This window comes from Calypte anna, chromosome 1, assembly GCF_003957555.1.
Source record: "Calypte anna isolate BGI_N300 chromosome 1, bCalAnn1_v1.p, whole genome shotgun sequence".
NCBI classification, from domain to species: domain Eukaryota; kingdom Metazoa; phylum Chordata; class Aves; order Apodiformes; family Trochilidae; genus Calypte; species Calypte anna.
Genome location: NC_044244.1, coordinates 90,503,516 through 90,523,348, shown reverse-complemented (window position 1 = coordinate 90,523,348; position 19,833 = coordinate 90,503,516). Strand labels below are relative to the sequence as shown.

At 40.5% G+C, this 19,833-nt stretch overlaps 1 protein-coding gene across 2 annotated transcripts in view; it reads right to left on the bottom strand.

Annotated features, from left to right (window-relative positions):
* Positions 1-7,308: 7,308 nt before the first annotated feature.
* The window catches only part of TMCC3 (transmembrane and coiled-coil domain family 3), a 91,645-nt gene continuing 79,120 nt past the window's right edge, over positions 7,309-19,833 (bottom strand). For both annotated transcript variants that reach the window (XM_030445123.1, XM_030445115.1), the window contains 3 exons: positions 14,145-15,043; positions 12,512-12,647; positions 7,309-10,862 (listed from right to left, as the gene is read on the bottom strand). In XM_030445123.1, the coding sequence (XP_030300983.1) occupies positions 10,560-10,862; positions 12,512-12,647; positions 14,145-15,028 (1,323 nt within the window). In that variant the 5' untranslated portion in view covers positions 15,029-15,043 and the 3' untranslated portion in view covers positions 7,309-10,559. The remainder of the gene's footprint in view (positions 10,863-12,511; positions 12,648-14,144; positions 15,044-19,833) is intronic.

Here is a 19,833-nt window from a genome sequence, read left to right as displayed (position 1 = left end):
CTGTGCCGATCGGTGCGGTTTTCCCTTCTGAAGCAGAGAGGGAAACGGGCAGGCAAAGGGGGAGGCGGCGGTGCAGCTGACAGCGATGTCTGATAATAGATGCTGAGAACAACAGAACTAGATAATACTTCTAATAGATGCGGATAACAGATAGCTGAGGGGAAAAGGTGCGCGTTGTGTTTGTCTCCAGCCGCACCGAGCCGCTCCGGTCCCGGTGCTCACGCCGCCACAAACCCGCTCCGGGCGTTCTTGGCCATTGGTCGCTCCTCCCCGACAGAAACCGGAGATTTTTCATTCAGCCCGGTACTGACACTCCCCTGGTAAGGTTAACAGCCATTTGATAGGGACTATTCAGGGCTTCAGGAGATGAGGAGGTGGCTCCTGCTGATGTCACACACACACCCGCAAAGAAGAAGAGAAAAAGCGCCAAATGTTTTATTTGCTTGCAGCCCTATGCAGAGGTGACAGTGGCGATTGGCTCCCCTAGAGGTGGTTCTAAACTCAGTTACTAAGAAGGTGTCTAAAGCCATAAAGCTCATTACAGTCACTCCCAGAGCCAGTACTCAAAAGTGTCTAAAGCATTTCCCACTCTCTCCCACAGCTACACTGACAAGAATCGAGCACTGCCCTGGGGGAGCGACTGTGCAGGCTGAGGTTGTACAGGAGAACCCTTGTGTTGTCCTTGTGGTCAATGCCTTGGTAATATTAGAAGTATCAACAGTATTCAATCTATTCCCATGTACAACTATACTGAGATAAGTAACATCACAATAGCTTCACCGTCCAAAATAAATTAAAATTTAATTTTGATGCAAAACAGTTTTTGATGGGATAAAGGGTTGGATTTCTTATGCCAGCTTGTTTGTTGCATAATGGTTCAGTTTCTGTGTAATCAGTTCCCATGTGGAATGTTGTTCTAAGAGGATGAGTCAAGATGGTGGAAAACATGTTACTTTATTTTTGCTTCCATGTTTTTCACGCTGCTCAAAACTGGGTACAGGTTTCCCTCTGAAGCCCATTCCATCAGGAAATTCTAGTTAATCACCTGATAGTTCACATTTTTTTAAGTGGTGGTAATGATGCTCTTCTTTGTCACAGTGACCGTCTCTGTCATGCTCCATGTCCCACACCAGTTTGAGGTGCTGAAAACCTGAAAACCTGCCCGTACCTCTGCTCACTTGGAAAATAGAGATTTTATGGTGACTCAGGTGGGCTTGACCTGAGAATGTTGTAAAGCACAAGGAAAGAGAGCAAGAAAGAAGATGGATTTCAAGGGCACAAAGAGATGGCTGAAGGAAGGAGCAAGAGAAAGCTGGGGTGTGGGCCTCAGGCACACAGCAGAGAGAGAAGAGGGTCAATGATGAGATGAGCCTAAAGAGCAAGAGGGAGAAACAGCTGGAAAATGAAGGCCATAAATATTACAAGATGTTGTTTATTGTCAGTCCTGCTCTTGTAATAAGTCAGCACCTAAAGTTTTAGAAACAGAAATGGATGCAATTACAGATCTCAGTAGTTCATTTTACAAAAAAAAAAAAAAAAGTCTCTTTAAGCTACTTAAATTCACTGCAGGGCTCAAGTAAAAGTAGAGGGATTTCATCTAGAGATCTCAAGGCTTTTGGCTGACAGTATTGTATATTATTTATGTTTCTTTAAATGTCATATTAGTTCTCGGTAATCAGCATTCAACAGGGCAGAAAGGTTCCTTCTCACACAAAGAAACATAAAAAGAGCTGTCAAAAAGGTAGAGAAGCCCAGGAAAATATTTCACTGCATTTTTCAGATATGCTCTTTGGAGGAAGATACTGTGTAAGTATGGTCAGAATGTGTCTTGATGAATTTGGAAGCTTATTTAGACTTCCTTGCTGCCTCAGTTGAGCAAGGTCAAAACAGCTGACAGATTAGGTAAATCCTCAAGCTCCTGTAGCCCAGTGGTGTATCTGTAGAGGAAGGTTTTGCTGTTATGCACACATGCTGCTGCTCATACCTGTAGTTTAATCCATGCTTTATTTATATCACCTTGACCTGAATCCATCCAGGATAGAGGCCAAGTGGGGAATTAGTATTGGAAGTACAAGCTCTGCTCAGCCTCTGAGTCAGCAGAGCCTGAAAGCATGCAAATAGTTTCACCATCTCATATGCAGCACAATTGCAGCAGAGATTTCTGTGACTGAGTTGCGTGCTATTTGTGGTGGAGAGTTAAAACCATTGTTGTATGTAGATTGCCTGAGAAAAACTATTTTTGGCACTGCAAAATCAGATGTGATTGCTTCTAAGTGCCATAGCAGTGTGGTAAGTCTTCCCCAGTTAAACTCAGAGGGGGTTTACTGTTGAGATCAGTAGGTCTCAACTAATTAAAATTAAAAATGTAATTTTTAGCACACAAGTCATCAGTAGCTATAAAGCATAAGACAGTTTATGAAGCCATCACTCTAGTAAATGCGTTGTATGGGACTGCTGATCGCACAGACACTGTGTTCTTTACTTTTCTGTTCAGCATGGACATGGAATGTAAGTACTGATCTTCTGCATCCTTCCCCTTTAACCATGTTAACCAGGGGAGACCTCATCGCTCTCTACAGCTCCCTGAAAGGAGGGTGTAGCCAGGTGGGGGTTGGTCTCTTTTGCCAGACGACTTTCAACAAGACAAGAGGGCACGGTCTTAAGTTGTGCCAGGGGAGGTTTAAGTTAGATATTAGAAAGAATTTCTTTACAGAGAGAGTGATCAGACATTGGAATGGGCTGCCCAGGGAAGTAGTGGATTCTCCATCCCTGGAGATATTTAAAAAGAGACTGGATGTGGCACTCAATGCCATGGTCTAGCAACCGCAATGGTGGTTCAAGGGTTGGACTCGATGATCTCTGAGGTCCCTTCCAACCCAGCCAATTCTATGATTCTATGTGGCTATGGGAAAAAGGAGACTTCCCCGGCTGGTACCAACTTATTAAAATGGTATTCAACAGAAAAATACAGAGGGAATTTATTGGGCTACAAGGAGAGTTCACTTTAATTGTTCTCATCTATTAAAGGCTTCAGTCAGGCTTTTATTCATTCTCATTATAGTGACCCTGTTCCAGCCACACTAAAAAGTTTTTCCAAATCCACACACCCAGCTAGACAGAACAGCACACCTGCCCTCTGAAGGGATCACAATTACATCAAATGCAAGTTTAATTCTTCAAGTTTCTGTTCAGTGTGTCGATGCTTCTTTCCTCAGCTCAGCAACTGCCAGCTTCTAGCTAGTCCTAAGGCAGGGGAGTTCAGCCACTCTGCTTTACTTCTCTATTTGCTAGGTTGCACATGACAGGTAACATAGCATTGATCCACCACGTGACTTCACAAAACTAATGAGCTGTCACCTAAGTAAGTCCCCAGTCCAAAATGGAATTAAGGAGGATACAGCGTGGAAATTTCTCCTTTCAATTACATCAGCCCTGTGCTAGTTGCCATGGGAGGCAGAACTGGCTGATTGCTGTACTCTTCCACAGTCACAGAGGCAGAGCAGTGTCACACGAGTTCAGGAAGCATTTATCACTCAGTTCAAGTTCACACTGCTAGCAGTGTCTGAAATACCCAGTTCACAGCAGGTTTTGGTGCTGCAAAAAGAACTGCACTGTACTAACACTAGTCCTGGGTACCTTCAGATGGTTTCTGGCACATTCATAAAACTTTGGTTCTCGGAGGTAGTGGGGGCACCAACACAAAGTATTTTCGGTGTACGCTGTTGGCAAGGGTTGTTTGTCTCATCCAGTGACTGCTCCCACTGTATTGTGACCACTACTCGCCATTCCTTGGCTCTGAATAACACTTCTTCTGTGCCAAGTTAAACAGCACCTTTGTATTTTCCTCTCTGCCTTTCTATTTTTGGGTGCTGAAGCAGTTACCAGGATCTGTTATGCACTCCTCCAAGCCAGAAGTCTGAACAACTGAGAGAAAGGATGATGAGCGAGATGCCTTTTTTACACCTGTTTTGCCAGTGTATTAGCAGGAGTTACTCAGCCCATGCCAGAAGAGGGCAAAAGCTATCAGTGGCTTGGGGAGAGCATCCTGTTTGTGACTGGATTTAAGTCTTAATATAGACCAAGTTCCAGGCACCTTCAAGAAACTCAGCATGATGAGACCTTCGAAAGTCTGCTGGTTACTTAGGAGCTGCTGAATGCCATTTCCCCAAACAGGAGGAAATAGGAAGTACAGCATGATTGCAAAGCCACAAGCTATTACTGTTCTGTTTCTACTCTGTTCTTGGTATAAAAATAATACAATTCCACATGGCTGCCTGTGCCAGCTGAAAAAACCTCTGCTTTGTGAAAAACAAATGCAAATTTTTTGCTTTCCATCAGCTATGTTAACTATTAGGCATATCAGTATTACATTTTTGGCACATGTGACCAAGATTTTTGACCATAATGTAAAAACTCGGCTTACTTTTTTAATTCAGTTTTCCAAGTAAGTCCAACTCCTTGGCACATTAGCATCATGTTTGCATAGCATGTTCACACAAGCTCTGGAGAAAAGCATTCTTGATGCCTCATTTATATTTGCAGTTTTGCCATGTCATAGCTGTAAATAAAACTCACATTTCCAGTTTTCGACCAAACTGTAGCACAGCAGAATGCTCAGTTCCATCAATATTTTAAAGTTGGGACTTATGCCCAATTGAGTAACTTTACCTTTGCCAACTGAGTAATTTTATTACTGATAAAGATAAACTGATAGGGGTTTGAGCGATCAGACAGTAAGTTTAAGAAACAATGTTTGTCATCAAATAAATGTAAATATTTTTATTTTTTAAAAAACATTAATGGCACCTTAGAGGCAGTGATGACTACACAACAAAATATACAAAAATTACATTTTTGTAGTTGTATCTTTCCACAGTGCTGCACAAAATGAAAACAGTATGAGAAATATTGTCGATTACACACTGAGACAATTTAGTCAATAAATAGACACTTTTTGGTACACCTCAATATGACCAGACCCAGGTTCCCTGGGTAAAAAGGAAAGGTGGCTTTGTGCAAAACTTTCCAACAACAGTACAACTTAATATGCTAAACATACAGCAAATCAACCATACAAGATAATTTGACAAGTCCTCATGCAGTCTATATACAGCATCATCTCCATTTGCTTTTTCAGGGAAAATAAACATTCTCATTAAAATTAAACTTTTCTTGAGAAGCCTTTCACTGCTGTAATGTAAAACGATTCTTTCTGATGGATTCCACTCAGCATCAGAGACCATTCAAACTTTGTGTGCAACCAAGCCTTCTCTAACCTCTTGTATTTTAAAGGGGAGCAATATAAAGGGAGCAAAATCTAGCAATTAAAAGGCCACATTCTTGCATGATGGTAAATGAAAAAAGCAGGTAACTCTTTGCTTGATTAAAAAAATAGAATAAACTTGCCTGACTGCTACTCCTAGATGGACTTTTGGAAATGATTAAATTCTGTTATCCAAATGAAAATGTGTAATTACATTAATCTGTATTTACCTTCTGTTGTACCGCTGAATCCAGAATTAAATGTCTGTTTCACAGAAAGTGACTTGGTTTCCAAAATTGCTTTCTGTACCACCTACAGAAATCACAAGGTTCTGTGGGCTTTTTAGGTGGTGGGTTTTTCCCAAATAATTTCTTCTTTATTGATTTTAACTCCAGAAAGCACTACCTATGACCAGTTATGCAGTTGACTTTCTATCAAATGCAACCCTGAACTGATTCATCTTTGAACAGAAGCATTCAACTTTAACTTCAGATGCTGGAGCCGTTTTTTATATTATTCAGAAGCTAGTAATTAACCTGTAATCTTATGATTACAAAACCGAAGCTTATGCTTATAATGGATTTTTCTAGCTTCAACTTCTAGTAAGTGGATCATGTATTTTTCCTACAGTAAATTACCTTTATCTGTTGGATTTCTATTCCCCAGGTAAGAGTCATGATTTGTTCAAAGAAAACCATTGCTTTCTAAATATCTTTCACGTAGTGCAAGTATCACTATATGTGATGGTCCTGCAGCAGAGGTGCTAGGTAACACAAGCATTTTGATATTAAATTAAAAAGCAGTCAGATTTAATAGCATTTCTCTAAGAACTCAGAACATGTAGACATGACAGGAGTGCAGTAAATTGGAAAGCTGAATGAATGCATGGACCATAAAGCAGAAAGGCAAAAGAATTTTAACAGCATCTTGCTCAGTGCTGTCAATGACTAATTGGATGTTCAACACTATTGGAGTTACAGTTGAAGGTAGTGGAGAGATCCATAATACAAGTGTTACAGGTAACCTAATTTAGACTTTAATGCTGAGATGGGAAAGATCAGGTAAACTGTGATAACCTTCACAAGAAGCTGCAACTCCAGAAAACTCTAAGAAAAAAGCTGCCAAAAGCCTATTGAACAGTTATGAACAATGAACTGAAGGGCTTTTCAGTTAGACAACTGCTGTCAAAGTGAAGCGAAATAATTGATAACGAGGCAGCACCAAGCAGAAAAGATACTGCCAGCCTTTTTGTTGTGTGGGAGTGTTTTAGAGGCCTACGAGGAGTAAGCTTCAGGAGCATACTAAGAATGAATGTCTTGTGTGTAATATGAGGACATAAAAGCAAACTGCCTGAATCCTGACAGAACATGGTTAATTGACTGAGAAGCTGAACAAAATTTTCATTAAGAAGAGGTCTTGCAACCATTTGGGACACTTCTACAGCAAGCAGAGTTCTGACTGCAGGCCAGCTAAGTATGCTCATACACTCCCAGCCTTAGCTAGAAGTGATCCTGATACCAAAATTAGTGACATCAAGTGCTGGCTGGCCCAGGCACCAGCCTGCTCCTGGGTACAGGCACAGCTGGTGAGCCTGTGCTGCCACATTCTGGTCCTGCTTCTACCTCTTCCCTGTAGGCACAAGCTAGGAAGACACTTTCTTTGCTGAAGCTGCCCCATCACTCTGCAGGGAGGCTGCCTGGAGTGCAGTTTTAGGGGCTTCACTACAGCTAGGAAAGAAAAAGCTCATCTCTCTTTCTGTCCTCCTTTGCACTCCCAAGGACTTCCCATCAGCCCCTGAAGTCTCTAGAAGTGGAAAACTATCCACCTCTTTCACCAGGTTGTTCTTCCAGCCTCGAGAGCTAACGTGGCAGGTGGAAGACTGCAACACGCACCAGTATCAGCACAAGGTAAGCAAAGGAGGAGGAAAGACTTCCCTCCCCTCTGCGTGGCCTTCCACTTGGATGAGCTTCTGGCACTACAGCCTTACTCTGTGCAAAACTACAGCCATTTCACTCAAAATCAGGTTTGTACCCTTCACTTTTTTGATTTCTTGATGTGTGTCACATCCTCTAGTGATTTAAAGCCAGAAGTGAAAATTACCTAGAGAAGTGCTGTGTCCATTTACCAACCACAACTGTTTTACTTTGCATGAATAACATTATGCAGCTTCTACAGCTTTTTCTAAGTCTTCTGCCAGATATAAAGCCAATATGGAAACACTCGACCCTTCTGTTTCCAATTTGGACCCTGTCAGATTTTATCAAGATAGTGAGCAATCTTTCAGGCCCATTGATTTTGTGTTCTACTCTCATTTTGCACCAAGGCCAGCTTCCAGGATTGTCACAGCATGCCCTTGAAGCAGAAGCCTTCACATTCCCAAGTCATACCACACCAACTACCTTTGGGTTAAGAAAAATTACAAACTTTTTTGCTGCCTGACTTTGAGTCTACCTGACATTTTATTTTTTACTACACTCACTAGAGCAAGGAGTATTCTCTCTTCAAAGATGGAACCACATAACTGAGGTTTTTTTACTGTAAACATTATTAATGTGTGGTATTTCTTTCTTGCCCATGTACCCTTCTGAACCTGTTTACCAAAATGCCTGGCAGAAAGAATTTCCTCATGTGGCCAAACCAGGAGGTGGCTGTGCAAATTGAATAGAAGAATGGAGATTATAAATAAGAAAGCAAGAAAACACCATGAAGAGTCACAGCTTTCTGAAGCTTAGTACCAGGCCTTTAGCACTTTTTGTAAAGGGTGGGTAATCTACAGGAACAAGGGAAATAAAAAGTCATAGGGCTGACAAGTAAAAAGGGTGGTGGAATTCAGGAAAAGACTTCAGAAAGGAAGGGACTCTGAATAAAAGCACATTCTTTGGCTATGGAAACAGAAAGCACACACTATAGAAAGCCACCATATGACTTCATGATATGGAGATAGGAATAAATTGTATTAAACCAGTGGAAAAAACACGAGGATCTCAGGACACACACCAGAATGGCCTAAAATCAAAACAAGGGAAACCCTTTCATGAGATATAGAGCCAGAAAAGGGCTAGTTTTTTCATTTTAATCTTTTTAACACTGTGGAAAGGGATTCCCTGTGAAGATGAGTTCATGTACTGTATCGGTGGAAGTAATCTCCTCAGTTCATGAGCTGGCTGCAAATGCAGGTTAAGCTCAGGTACTTGGAAGGTGGGGGCAAAGGCCTGTTGCAATACATGCACACAGTGCCAAAATGGGTTAAGAGACATGAGAAGGAAGGTCTCTCTGAACTGAAAAGCAGCAGAAGCACATGCAACAACTAAGAGAAGTTTTATACATAACACAGTACCTCCTTCCATCTTTAGAGGATACCAGGAATACAGAGGCAAAGCAAAGAGGGGAAAAAACCCCCAAACAAACCCATTAAGGAAAAGTAGAATGCATCTATATGATAATTCTTCCTGACACAGCCAGAATAAATCAACTGGTAAGTCAGGGCTTTATAAAGGCATCTGCCTCTCAGCAGGACTTTTGCTTTCCACTCCACCTTCCCCTGAAGGTTGGACAGGGCTGGGTTAGGATAACATGGGTGTGCCTGATCTGATCCATTTCCTGTGCCTGCAAGCCAGAACAATCCTTCCTGATTTCTCTGTTCAAAGACGTAACACATAAAGAATTCTTAAATTACTTTACAAGTGTTTTAATTGAATTTTCTAAATGCTGAGTCATAGCATTATTTATGCAGTTAATTCTGTCCCTCCTTCAGTCCCTGAAGCCACAAAAATAACTGTGTTCACTGTTAATCAAATTGTGACAAAATGTCAAAGTTCTTCCCCTGCCTCCCCTCCCCTATTCCATTTCCTCAGAACAAGCTTTTCTGAATTTCTACACCAACTATTGCACTTGACTAAAACCAAACACACACACTGAGTAATACCCTCACCTTCTCCCACCCCATAAAACCATCATAACAAATCCTGCAACTGAAAAGAAAATCTGTCACAACAATTATTTTCAAAGTAAGCAACACCAAACATCAAATAATGGTAGATGCTGTCTTTTTTTTTTTTTTTCCTCATTTAATGGAGAGTGGAGAAGGATTCTGGTTGGGGTGACTTGGTTTAGTTTGTTTTTTTTTATTTACTATACATCACGGCTGAAAGCCAAGCAGATTTTGGAAATTTTTTTGCAGCCCTTAAAACAAGCAAAATAATTCCAGTAAGAAAACAAAGGCAACCTTGTCTCCTATGCTAATACATTACATTCAGGAATATTTGACAAGAGAGCCTGCACAGTGTTGGTATATTTATGGAAGTTTAGCTTCTGTAAATTTTGATTTGTTTCCTCATGTTTCTTCCACATTGCTTAATCTGACAAGAAAGTCACTGTATCCAGAGTTCCACCAGCTTTTGACTTTGCATTCAGTACAAATAAAGGCTAACCTAAATCTTGCCTTTCTGTGTACTCCTTTTCCCTCACAGGTGGCAGAGCTTGAAGCAAGTGAGTGCTTTTATCTGCATGGCAACATAGCCACCAATTTCTCTTTCACAAAACAAATCTGGAGATTTGTAATTCAATTCCATTCATCTTTGGAAGCCTTATGCTATTTTCATGTGCTTCCTGAGTGTGATAAGGAACAGTGGCAGGATAAAACAATGCTAAGTGTGGTCAATAGTCATCATTGGTCTAATTTAGAAACAAAATCTGTGCATAGGGTTACTAGCAGGAGCATCATGTTTTGCTGATCCTGAAAACTGGAAGTGCCATATACAAATATGCATTCATTCAGATTCAAGAACAATTAAAATATATGACTGTATAATTTGGCTTATCACTCTAATTGGATTCAGATAGAAAAATAACGTAGTAGTATAACAGGGCTGATACACATTATGGTGCACTCCCCTCCTGATCCCACTCTCTACATTCCAGTCTAGGAAAAAGCACACCTGAAAACTGCAGTTGCTTGGATCCCTCCCAAAGCATCACACCATGTTTGTGGGTCTGGATTCGTAAAGTGGAAAACCCACAAGATTAAGGCAGAGGACTGACATGAGCGAGCAGTTGATCACAGACATAACCAATTAAACACAATCTAATTGAAAAGGCAACTGACTGCCAACAAATACACATGTATGTATTTACACTTTAACGTCCAAGAGTCTTTGTAGCCTTCTCCATCCATTCTGCACATTTTAACTGACAAAAAATTTAAAACTGAGAAAAAATAATTTGTATACATACAGCACTTAAAAAACAGGAAGGGGAAGAAAAAGAAAAGGAACAGAAAGCAGTGAGACCAGCCACTTCATCTTGGTATAATCATCCTTTCTATGGCACAAATTATATGATCCCAGTTTTTACAAAATATTGCCAGCAGTGTCACTGCAAAAAAAGTGCAAATGATATGAAAACGGCTCTTCATCATAGGAGCAATGAACTTTGCAATAGTGGAAACACACACTAAAATGACAGTCATGAAGGCCAGGATAACATTTATACATTTCCCCAGGAGCACTTTGGCATTAACCGTTTCGGACTGCTGTGCTTGCTGCTCCTGCTGATGGAGCTCCAGCTTTGAAACCCGGGTCTGGCATGATTCCAAGGCTTCCTGGAGACAGAAGACAAAAATCAGGGCAGCTTTACTTCCAAACACCACTTTTCTCATTTTAGCTTCAGAGCTATCCACCAGCTACATTAGAAACATTATTACAGACTCTTAAAACGTGAATGAATAAACACTTCCCAGAATAAATGCACACACACACACACACACATACATAAATATGTTTTCGCACGTGTGTATCATTGCCTGCTCAGGCATAATCAAGTCTGATAACACTGTTCAAAATATAGTTTTTACATTTTTCACACTTGAGAAAAGGTATTATAACCCTCATGTTCATGATAGATGTTTCCTGCTTATACTGATGAGATAAAGTACTGGCAAAGCTGTTGCCACGGCAACTTCCACTGTATTAAAAAAGCATCAAAGGTTCTCTGTATATGCTATAGAAAACATTATGGTAGTACAGACTTGCTGTGATAGTAATTAAATCTGCTTTGCAACGTGTACCATTTGGTTTACACCACCTCTACATTGCTTTTTGCTCAAAGCCACCCATCACACAGCACTGGGATTGAGTCCTCAGGAAGAATATTCTTCCATCCTGACTGTACATTATTTTCAGATCATCTTGTGCTGCTTTAAAGTCCAACTGTACAAGCCTGACACCTGCAGTTCTTCATTGAGAGGCTGAGCAAGCATTTTAAAAACATTCTACCCGTCCCTTTGGGACAGAGTCATGCAAAGTTAGGTTGTTACTCAAAATATCCACTACTTGGATGCTTTTACTCTACTTCAGCTTATTTTCCAAACCCCCAAAGAGACAGGTATAGCCAGGCCCATTTGTACAGAGATAAAATAAACAAGGCTGTATCAGAGTAGCACTTCAATTAATTTTAGAATTCTCTGACACCCCTCCAGGGTTCCACTGACAAGTTAGCATATTTCACAGCCTGGAGAACTCAGGTTTCATTCAGCTTTTGCATTCTCAAGATGCCTTCATGGAAAGGAATCATGCATGAGAGACCCCTGTGCTTCACACCCACAAAGGAACCTATGATATGCTTCAGATTCAGTATCATCCCTTTCCCACACTGTTCCCAAAGGGGGTGGGGGGCGTCCTTACTCTCACACCCATCAGGAAACAGGGTCCTGCTGCCTGAGCTCTCTACACTTAGAAATGGGAGCACAGGGGTGTACAGGACAGGGCTTGTTTGGTTTTTTTACCACCTGAGCCCAAAGAAAGACAGTCTTTGAGTATTCCTCAGTTGTTAGTTAATTAAACCCACGGTAATGCAAAACAATGTTTTCACCACGCCCTCAGACTTCAGGCAGAAATATTATGCATTACATAAATGCTTACATTGTATACAGACATCCAAGTATGCAACTACACACTGTCAGGACAAACTCGTAGAAATTATTAATGGCTTTTGTGTGAAGCCAGACATGACTACAATTGATCACTGAGGCTTTATCATCAATTCCAGAAGATAAAATTCTGAATCCATCAAAAGAAATGGAGACCGTCAATGATATTAACAGACTGGGTTTTCACCTTCAAACAGACAAAACACGGGCTTAAGTCTTTCCAGATTCCTTATATAAAAGATGTAGATAGAATGCCAAGTGTTTTATAGTATAAGAATTCTACAAAATTTTAAAAGTTTATGAAAAACAAACAAAAAATGTACCTGAACATCTCGTGATCGCTCATAAGCCTGATATGCCACTTTCTCCTCTATGCTGGCTAGCTCTTGTTTCAAGTTTGCTGTCTCGTGCTGATGAAGATCAGTGAGGTCATTTAACTGGTCTTCCAATCTTTCGTATCTTATCAGGAAGAAAGGTTTAAGTTTAGTTCTTTCTATGCGAAAAATGCTAAATCATGAAAACAGTTACGCATTTTAAAAGGTAACTTCTCAGTGCACTATGGATTCAGCTGACTGGCATTACAGAGCACACAGAAAAATCAGTAAAAATCTGACTGGAAACTGTATATAAGCATTTACTCAGCAAACTGAAAGCCTTCTTTGAGTGTTCCTTGCTGGGGGTACTGAAAAGTAAATACTTGTACATCTTCAGCAAATTATATGAACTATAAACAGCGTCTGGTAGTATCCAACTCACATTTTTCCAGTACTCACTTTTCATTTAGCAAAGACAATATGCTTTCATAAGTAAGCTTGAGCCAGTTAACAGCTCGCCAATAGTGCAAGGAAAATAAGTTCCCTGAACCCCTCTTCAAACACAACTTCTAAGTCCTGCTGTTCAAGTACTGCCTGTTCTGGCAGTACCTCTCTGTGTGGTAAACCATTTCAGCTAAACCATCAGAAAACTAAAAATTTATCGGTGAGTTTATACTTGGTTTAACAAGCAAATGCTGCAGGGAGAACCAAAAAAAAAGGAAACAAAATTGTCTTTGAAAATATGGTAGAGTAGGCTTGAGATATTAATGGCAGTAAGCTGTCAGAAAAGGCTGCTCTGCTTTCTCCTGAAACCAAGCCCTGCGTGTAGTAGACAATTTGCTCTGATCTCTCCTTCCTCATGTTACTACCAGATATGCAGCCTTGCCTTCAAGAAGTGGAAAAAAGGAAATCGATAAATACTGCTATTCATACTGGGGTTTTGGCCATTAGTGTAGTAACAATTTCAACAATCAACATTTACTCTAACAAGTGATATGAAAAACAGGATAAAGGTTCAGGAGGTGCAAGCCCTGCGCAGAACATATCTCACTTCCCATGGTGGATCATAAAAGAATTAATTGCCAAGTAACAAATGCAAAAGGAAGTTGTGCTACAGCACTTAGTAACATTTTACAGCCATTTGTTACACCAGGGTACAAGGCGAGATTGCACCCACAAGATAGCAATGTGTTTGAGAAGCATAAGGACAAAGTACTCAGGACTCAAGGGTGCATTTATTGGCTGTTAAGTCACCTCTGCACCACAGCAGGCCGATCCGTGTTTTCAAGTCACAATGGATCAGAATTGTTCCAAGCAGTTACAAAACAATTGGCATTTCCTATATGCAGTATTCACATAATACAATATGCCAGTAAGATGTCAGATGATGCAATTTCTGGCAAGGCTTTGGCAAAAGGCAAAGAACTACATCGTTTGATAGGAAATACCAATGTTCTGTATGTATTTTCACTTATCAGAAGGAGTGGGACATTTTGGTACCAAATATTGATTGCTATTACTTTTTCTCCTCTTGTTTCTAAAATACCACACACACAAGCACACACCCACATTTACACTTTCCAAACGGCTTCTATACTCATTCCAACGTAATTTCAGGAGAACAGTTAAAAAACCCAAATACCTATATCTTTCTTCTTGTAACATCTGAGAAATAAAGCCATAGTCTCTTTTAAATTGTGCTTTTAAATTCTCAATATCATCAGCTAATTGGGACTGTGTCTCTTTGATTTCCCTTAGTTCCTCCAGTATCACAGAAAGCTTTCCCTGGCTGTCCAGGGTACTTGGCACAGCAGGACCAAAGGAAGTATTCCCATTACTCTCTGCTGAGCCAGAGGTCCCACTTGAGCATTCATCATCACTGACATATTTTGGTTTGGCAACAATGGTGGCACTGCCCCCGTACGTTCTTGAACTCGTTTCTGGCCGAAATTCATCCAAGGAATTTTTCAGATGAGCAATGTTGTCAGCACTACCAAATTTGTTTCGGATCAGGTTTGCAAACTCTCTCGACTTGCTGAAAACAAAGACAGGAGGTGTCAAGGATACACCTGGCACACTCGACTTGCTGCTCTCTGCTCCGTGCCCAGAGGAACGGGACTTTCCATGATGAATATCTTTCAAGTTATCTTTAGAAGTCTCCTTAGTACTTTTGGAAGATCCATTTTGTTCAATATCCTTGAGCTTTTTGTGGTACTGTTCCAATTTCTTCTGCAGCTGAGCAATGGAGTGGGCAGATTTCTGGTTCTTCTTCTCAAAGACTTGTTTAATGCGGCCAGCCTGTTGCTTGTCTGCACTGTTTACCAGTTTCAAATACTCTGCCACGTTTCCATCTCGAGCTGTTTGTTCAACTTTGATTTGTTCCGTAACCTTGAGGATTTTCTGTTTCAAGCTGTCTGCACTGAGTTTGACCTTGTGAAACTCTATGACCCCATCTGGTACATCAAAGTTCAGGTTGGTGTCAGAGCCTCCACGGCGAATGCTTAGTGGTAAACTCAGGGTATTCATGTCATGTCTTTCTACCTGAGGAGAAAGAAACAGAGATAAACAGAACTTGAATTTTGCTTCTTAAAATCCAACTTTCCATTTTCTTTTCCACACATAATTACAAGCACACAATATAGAGCAAGTTCTGGTAGCAAAGTAGAAATTCCCTCATATGAATTGAAAGCAACAGCGAAGGCAAAAGACCAGAATGACTTAACCAGAAGTCTTCATCCCTGTTTGGATGCAGAGTTATCCTGTGTGACAAACAAGCTACATTTCACTAAAGCTGACACAACATCCTAACTATAAAGACTGCTTAACAAATTCTCCAGCCACATTGGTCTCCAGAGCTTTAAGACCTAAAGGAAGTAATCCAATTGCTCAGGCAAGACCATTGCAGAGACAAGGAAGAAGTTATTGAAGTATTTTTAGAAGATGTGTTTGTGAAATGCTTGTACCTACTCTTTGATTCAAAATGCCTGACAACCTCTGATAAAGTTTGATTTCAAACTACAAATTGTTGCCTATAATGCTGAAGATCTTGCACACAGATCTTGCTGAAGACCTATGCACACAGTGCATATGTCCAGTGATCACCATTCAATCTCTTCCTTGATTAAAAACATAAAATCATTAAGCATTACTGTAAGACTTGTTTTTTTATCCTTGTACAGTTTTCATGGTAATCCTGGAAATTCTCTCCAGTATTCTTCCTACAGTTAATGACATGCATCATGCACAGATTGATCAGGAGAACTTGTCTCACCCTGTGTATATCATGACAGGTTACAAACAGAGGGTGGTACAGTCATGTAATTGGAGCTGTGTCTGATTGTTTCAGAGACAAAATCATATCTACTCCTACTTTATATTTTTATCCTTATATCACTGAGGATTACAGAGTCCTTTTCTCTTTCTTTTGCTACTGCACTGTTCAAGGTGCAAATCAGACAATGTAAAAGTTCACATTCACCAAACTCTAAGGAAATGGACACTTGAAGAACATAAACTGAAAAGCTCTGGAGTTGACAGTTACTTCTGGAGAATATTGGTTAATGGTGACCATTACGACCTTTAAGACTTGGACTCCTTAACCTCAAAGATTAGACCAGTGCTACGGCCCAACTGCTTGGCAATTTACCAGTTTGTTAAAAATATTTAATATTGAGCCATATACTTAATTATTAAAAAGAGATGCAAGTAACTATTATAAATATATACACATTGTAGTCAATTTATTATCATCAGTCATTCATGCTTGACAAGATCTCATGTTAGCATTTGCATAGGACACACACGGATGCCACTGTATATCCAGAATGATTTAAAGAGTGACAAAAGTCACAGGTGTCAAAACTAATTTCCATTTTAATTGACTTTTTTAACTGAGCATGTCATAGAAATATATTTACTAGAAAAAAAAACAGCTTTTACAGACCACTTTTTAAACCAGTAAGACTCATAGTAGAGTTGTCATAGCTAAAAAGTACCTTTAATAGAAGTAAAAATAGTCTGTTATAGTATACTGGTTTCTTTCCAAAGGCTCACAGAGCACAGAAAAGCAGTCAAGGCAAATAGCTGGAAAACTTAGATACCAGCTCTGTAACCCCACGTTGCAAATATTACTTCAAATGTATTTACTGGGTCTGGAACAAATTCAGTTAGGAAAAAAAGCTCAGTAGAAAACAAGAGTTTCCTGAAACAACCTACAACATTTTTGAATAAGCTTTGGAACAAAGTTATACTGTAGTAAATCACCGCACTGTATACACACAATAGACAGATCCATCACTGAGGTCACTCAGCACAAGCTGTACATAACTTCCAAGAATGGGTGGGCCTATCTCTAACCTTTACACAGCATTCAGTGTTTACTTCCTTAGTACAAAATAGTTTAAAAATATATTGTAATAATTGGACACAAGCCCAAACCAGGCCCTTTCTCCTCATGTCCTCTCCCTCACTGGGGTCTCCAGCCATCAGCAAGGTCTATCATCACCATGCATCACCTACTGCCTTCCTGGAGCCTCAAGGTCACAACATCAATAGAGACAAAAAGAACAAGACTGCCAAGGGAACACATCTGCTAAAAGTTGCATTCTTTTGGAGTTACGGAAATCAATTAGCATGTAGCTAATCTGCTTCTGAAAGGAGTAAAACTTATCACAAGGTCAGTTTAAATTCAGTGAAGTTTAGAAAAGAATTCAGACACAATTCCCAAAACACTACCAGGAATAGTTTTTTAGCTTGCTGGACTGAGACCTCACCAAGGGCACAGAAGAGTCATATCCAAAATATTCCTCTGATTGTACCTGGCCAAACAAGGCAGCTGTCCTCTTGCCACCATGAGGCAAGGTTGGGTCAAGCAACAGAGGCTACTGACATCTCTTGTTGGTGTTGTGGTTTTTTGGGGGGGAGTTGCGGTTTGGTGGGTTTTTTTGCTTGATCAGTTTGATTTCTGGCTTTGTCCTTTTGTTTGTTTTTTGCTTTATTAATTTTTTGTTTGTTTTTTTAAAACCAGAAGCAAGCAGACACTGAAGGACCCAGGTATCTCTAGAGAAGTGGCTTACCACCTGTCTTCTACCTTTATGAGGCAGTTTGGCGAAAATCTATTGTGTTTGCTTTATAGCTTAACACTAATGTAACCCCAAGACTCAAGAGGTCCAACTTGAAATCCTGCAACAGTCTCATCATGAGATGAGAAGAATTACCCTTTGTGTGCATTCCTGAAGCCCTGTAAAAGCAGCTTGCACATCCTGCTGTATCAAATGCCCAGTTCACTGGTACTGCTGTTAGTAGCAGGAGTCTGGGATGCTCTGTCAGCCCTAGAGGGACCGACTGACTCCCCTGTGATGTGGGCAGAAACCCTCCCACACGAAGGAGGCTGAATGCACAACCCCCTCAAACTGCTCCAGTGCTCTTCCAGCTATGCTACAGGAAGAGATGATGAAAGTCATCCATGCCATTGTTCTTTCTGTGACTCTTGGGTCACCAGCACTTGACAAGGGCAATTACCAACATGGTCATTATAATGAAGCTTTTGAGAGACTGATGTTCATTGTGGTAAAACAATACACACACAGTAGTAGCTCCAATAGCCAAAACAACCTATCTGGGACCAGCTGTGTTTTCTGAGGAGGGAAATGCTTTCAGGAAAAGCATATGGAATCATCATGCATCTCTCCTATCACAATTAATGAAGAAAGTAATAGGGAGCTGGGGATTAGCAGTAGATGAGAGGAAGCTGTCTCAAGACAAGCAGTAACACAAGAAAGGCAATGCACCAGAGATTGAGGAAATGCCAGGGACATGTCCAGAGACATTTTGGCTTCTACAAAAAACAGGGAAATCCCAATTTGCACATGGCTACTGAGAGAGCCAGAGCTGATGTTAGCTTGAAAGAAGAAATCTGGGGCTTGGAGACACCACTGCATTTTATGGAAGAGTTCACTGTTCCCTGTACACACTTTGCTACAACCCAGTTAAGAACTAATTGTAATGTTTGTGCTACTCAGAGAGCAGCTTTTGAGAACAGTGACTTAGGAGTGCAGCAATTCAGGCTCCTTGCCTGCATCAGAGCCAGAGACCACAGATTATAAGACAGGTATCTCTGAGAGGTAAAGCCTTCTACCCCAACTCCCTCTTTTCCAAAGAGCCCAGCAGATCCCCAGATGCATGGTGAAGCTGTTCACACAGCCCATCCCAATCCAAAGTCAAACATTAAAGCTTTAAGACACCTCACTAACACACAATGGATTGATTCTAGGTAGTAGTAAAAAATAAGCCCAGAAAACCCTTAGCAGGTATCTGCACTTCAATATTCCAACGTTGAGGAGCTTCAAGGCCATTTTGTGAGTTTCAATACATTATTCAGAGGCAGAGCAGCTTGCAGAGGTTTGCATACTTTGAACATTTTCCCCAGTATGCCAACACATTCTGCTAATAATAAAAATCCAGTGGTTCTACTAAGGTACTTTGGCAAAGCCTCAGATGCAGACTAAGCAACTTGAGGATAGTAGGCAAGACTTTGGATTTAGAACTCGCTCCTTCTCAAGGTCAGTTTGATCAGCTATCTTTCTCTCCATTTTAACTCTTATCACCTTATCACCACTCTTATCTTCTTAGCACCACAGAGTGGAGCCTGTAAGCACAGGCACCTCAAGAAAGATGCAATTATACTTGTTATCTTAATGTAAGGGGAAAAAAAAAGCTTAAAATGTTTTAAAACAAATTCTGTAGAAAAGCAATGGCAAAGAAAGCATATACATGATAAATTGTGGTGTTACTAGAAAGACAATCTTTACTCTCTCAGTCTAATTCGGTCAATTCCAAATAGCAAGATATAACCTGTGACCCAAACAGCCAAGTTCATGCCAATGTTGTTTTACATCATATCCTATGGACATGCTCAGTTAATGAGCCAGGAGCATTCCACAAATAACCTTTTCTCTAATTTCCAAGTTAAGGACTGAACTAAGGCCAAATTAGCTATATCATTGCTTTTGTGTAAAGAAGTCTTCAGATATGGTACTATTTCAGATTAAATGAACAATGGTAGAAGAGAACAATGGGGGGAAGAGGCAGTTTTCTGTTTCACTGCTAACATCAGCTCCTTCAAAACCTAACAACATCCACTGCAAAGTCTCCCCAGTCATGACTGCATTCAGTCCTGTTCCAGGTTGTTCCACAGCATAAAACCTGACATGGGCAAACCAGTTCCAATACAAACAACTTCTGTGCCTAGAGCCTTCAAACTTCAGTGAGCCTTTATAACAGTAAATAAGCTACTTCCCATTTAGTGCCCAGCAGCCATGTTAAAAAAAAAA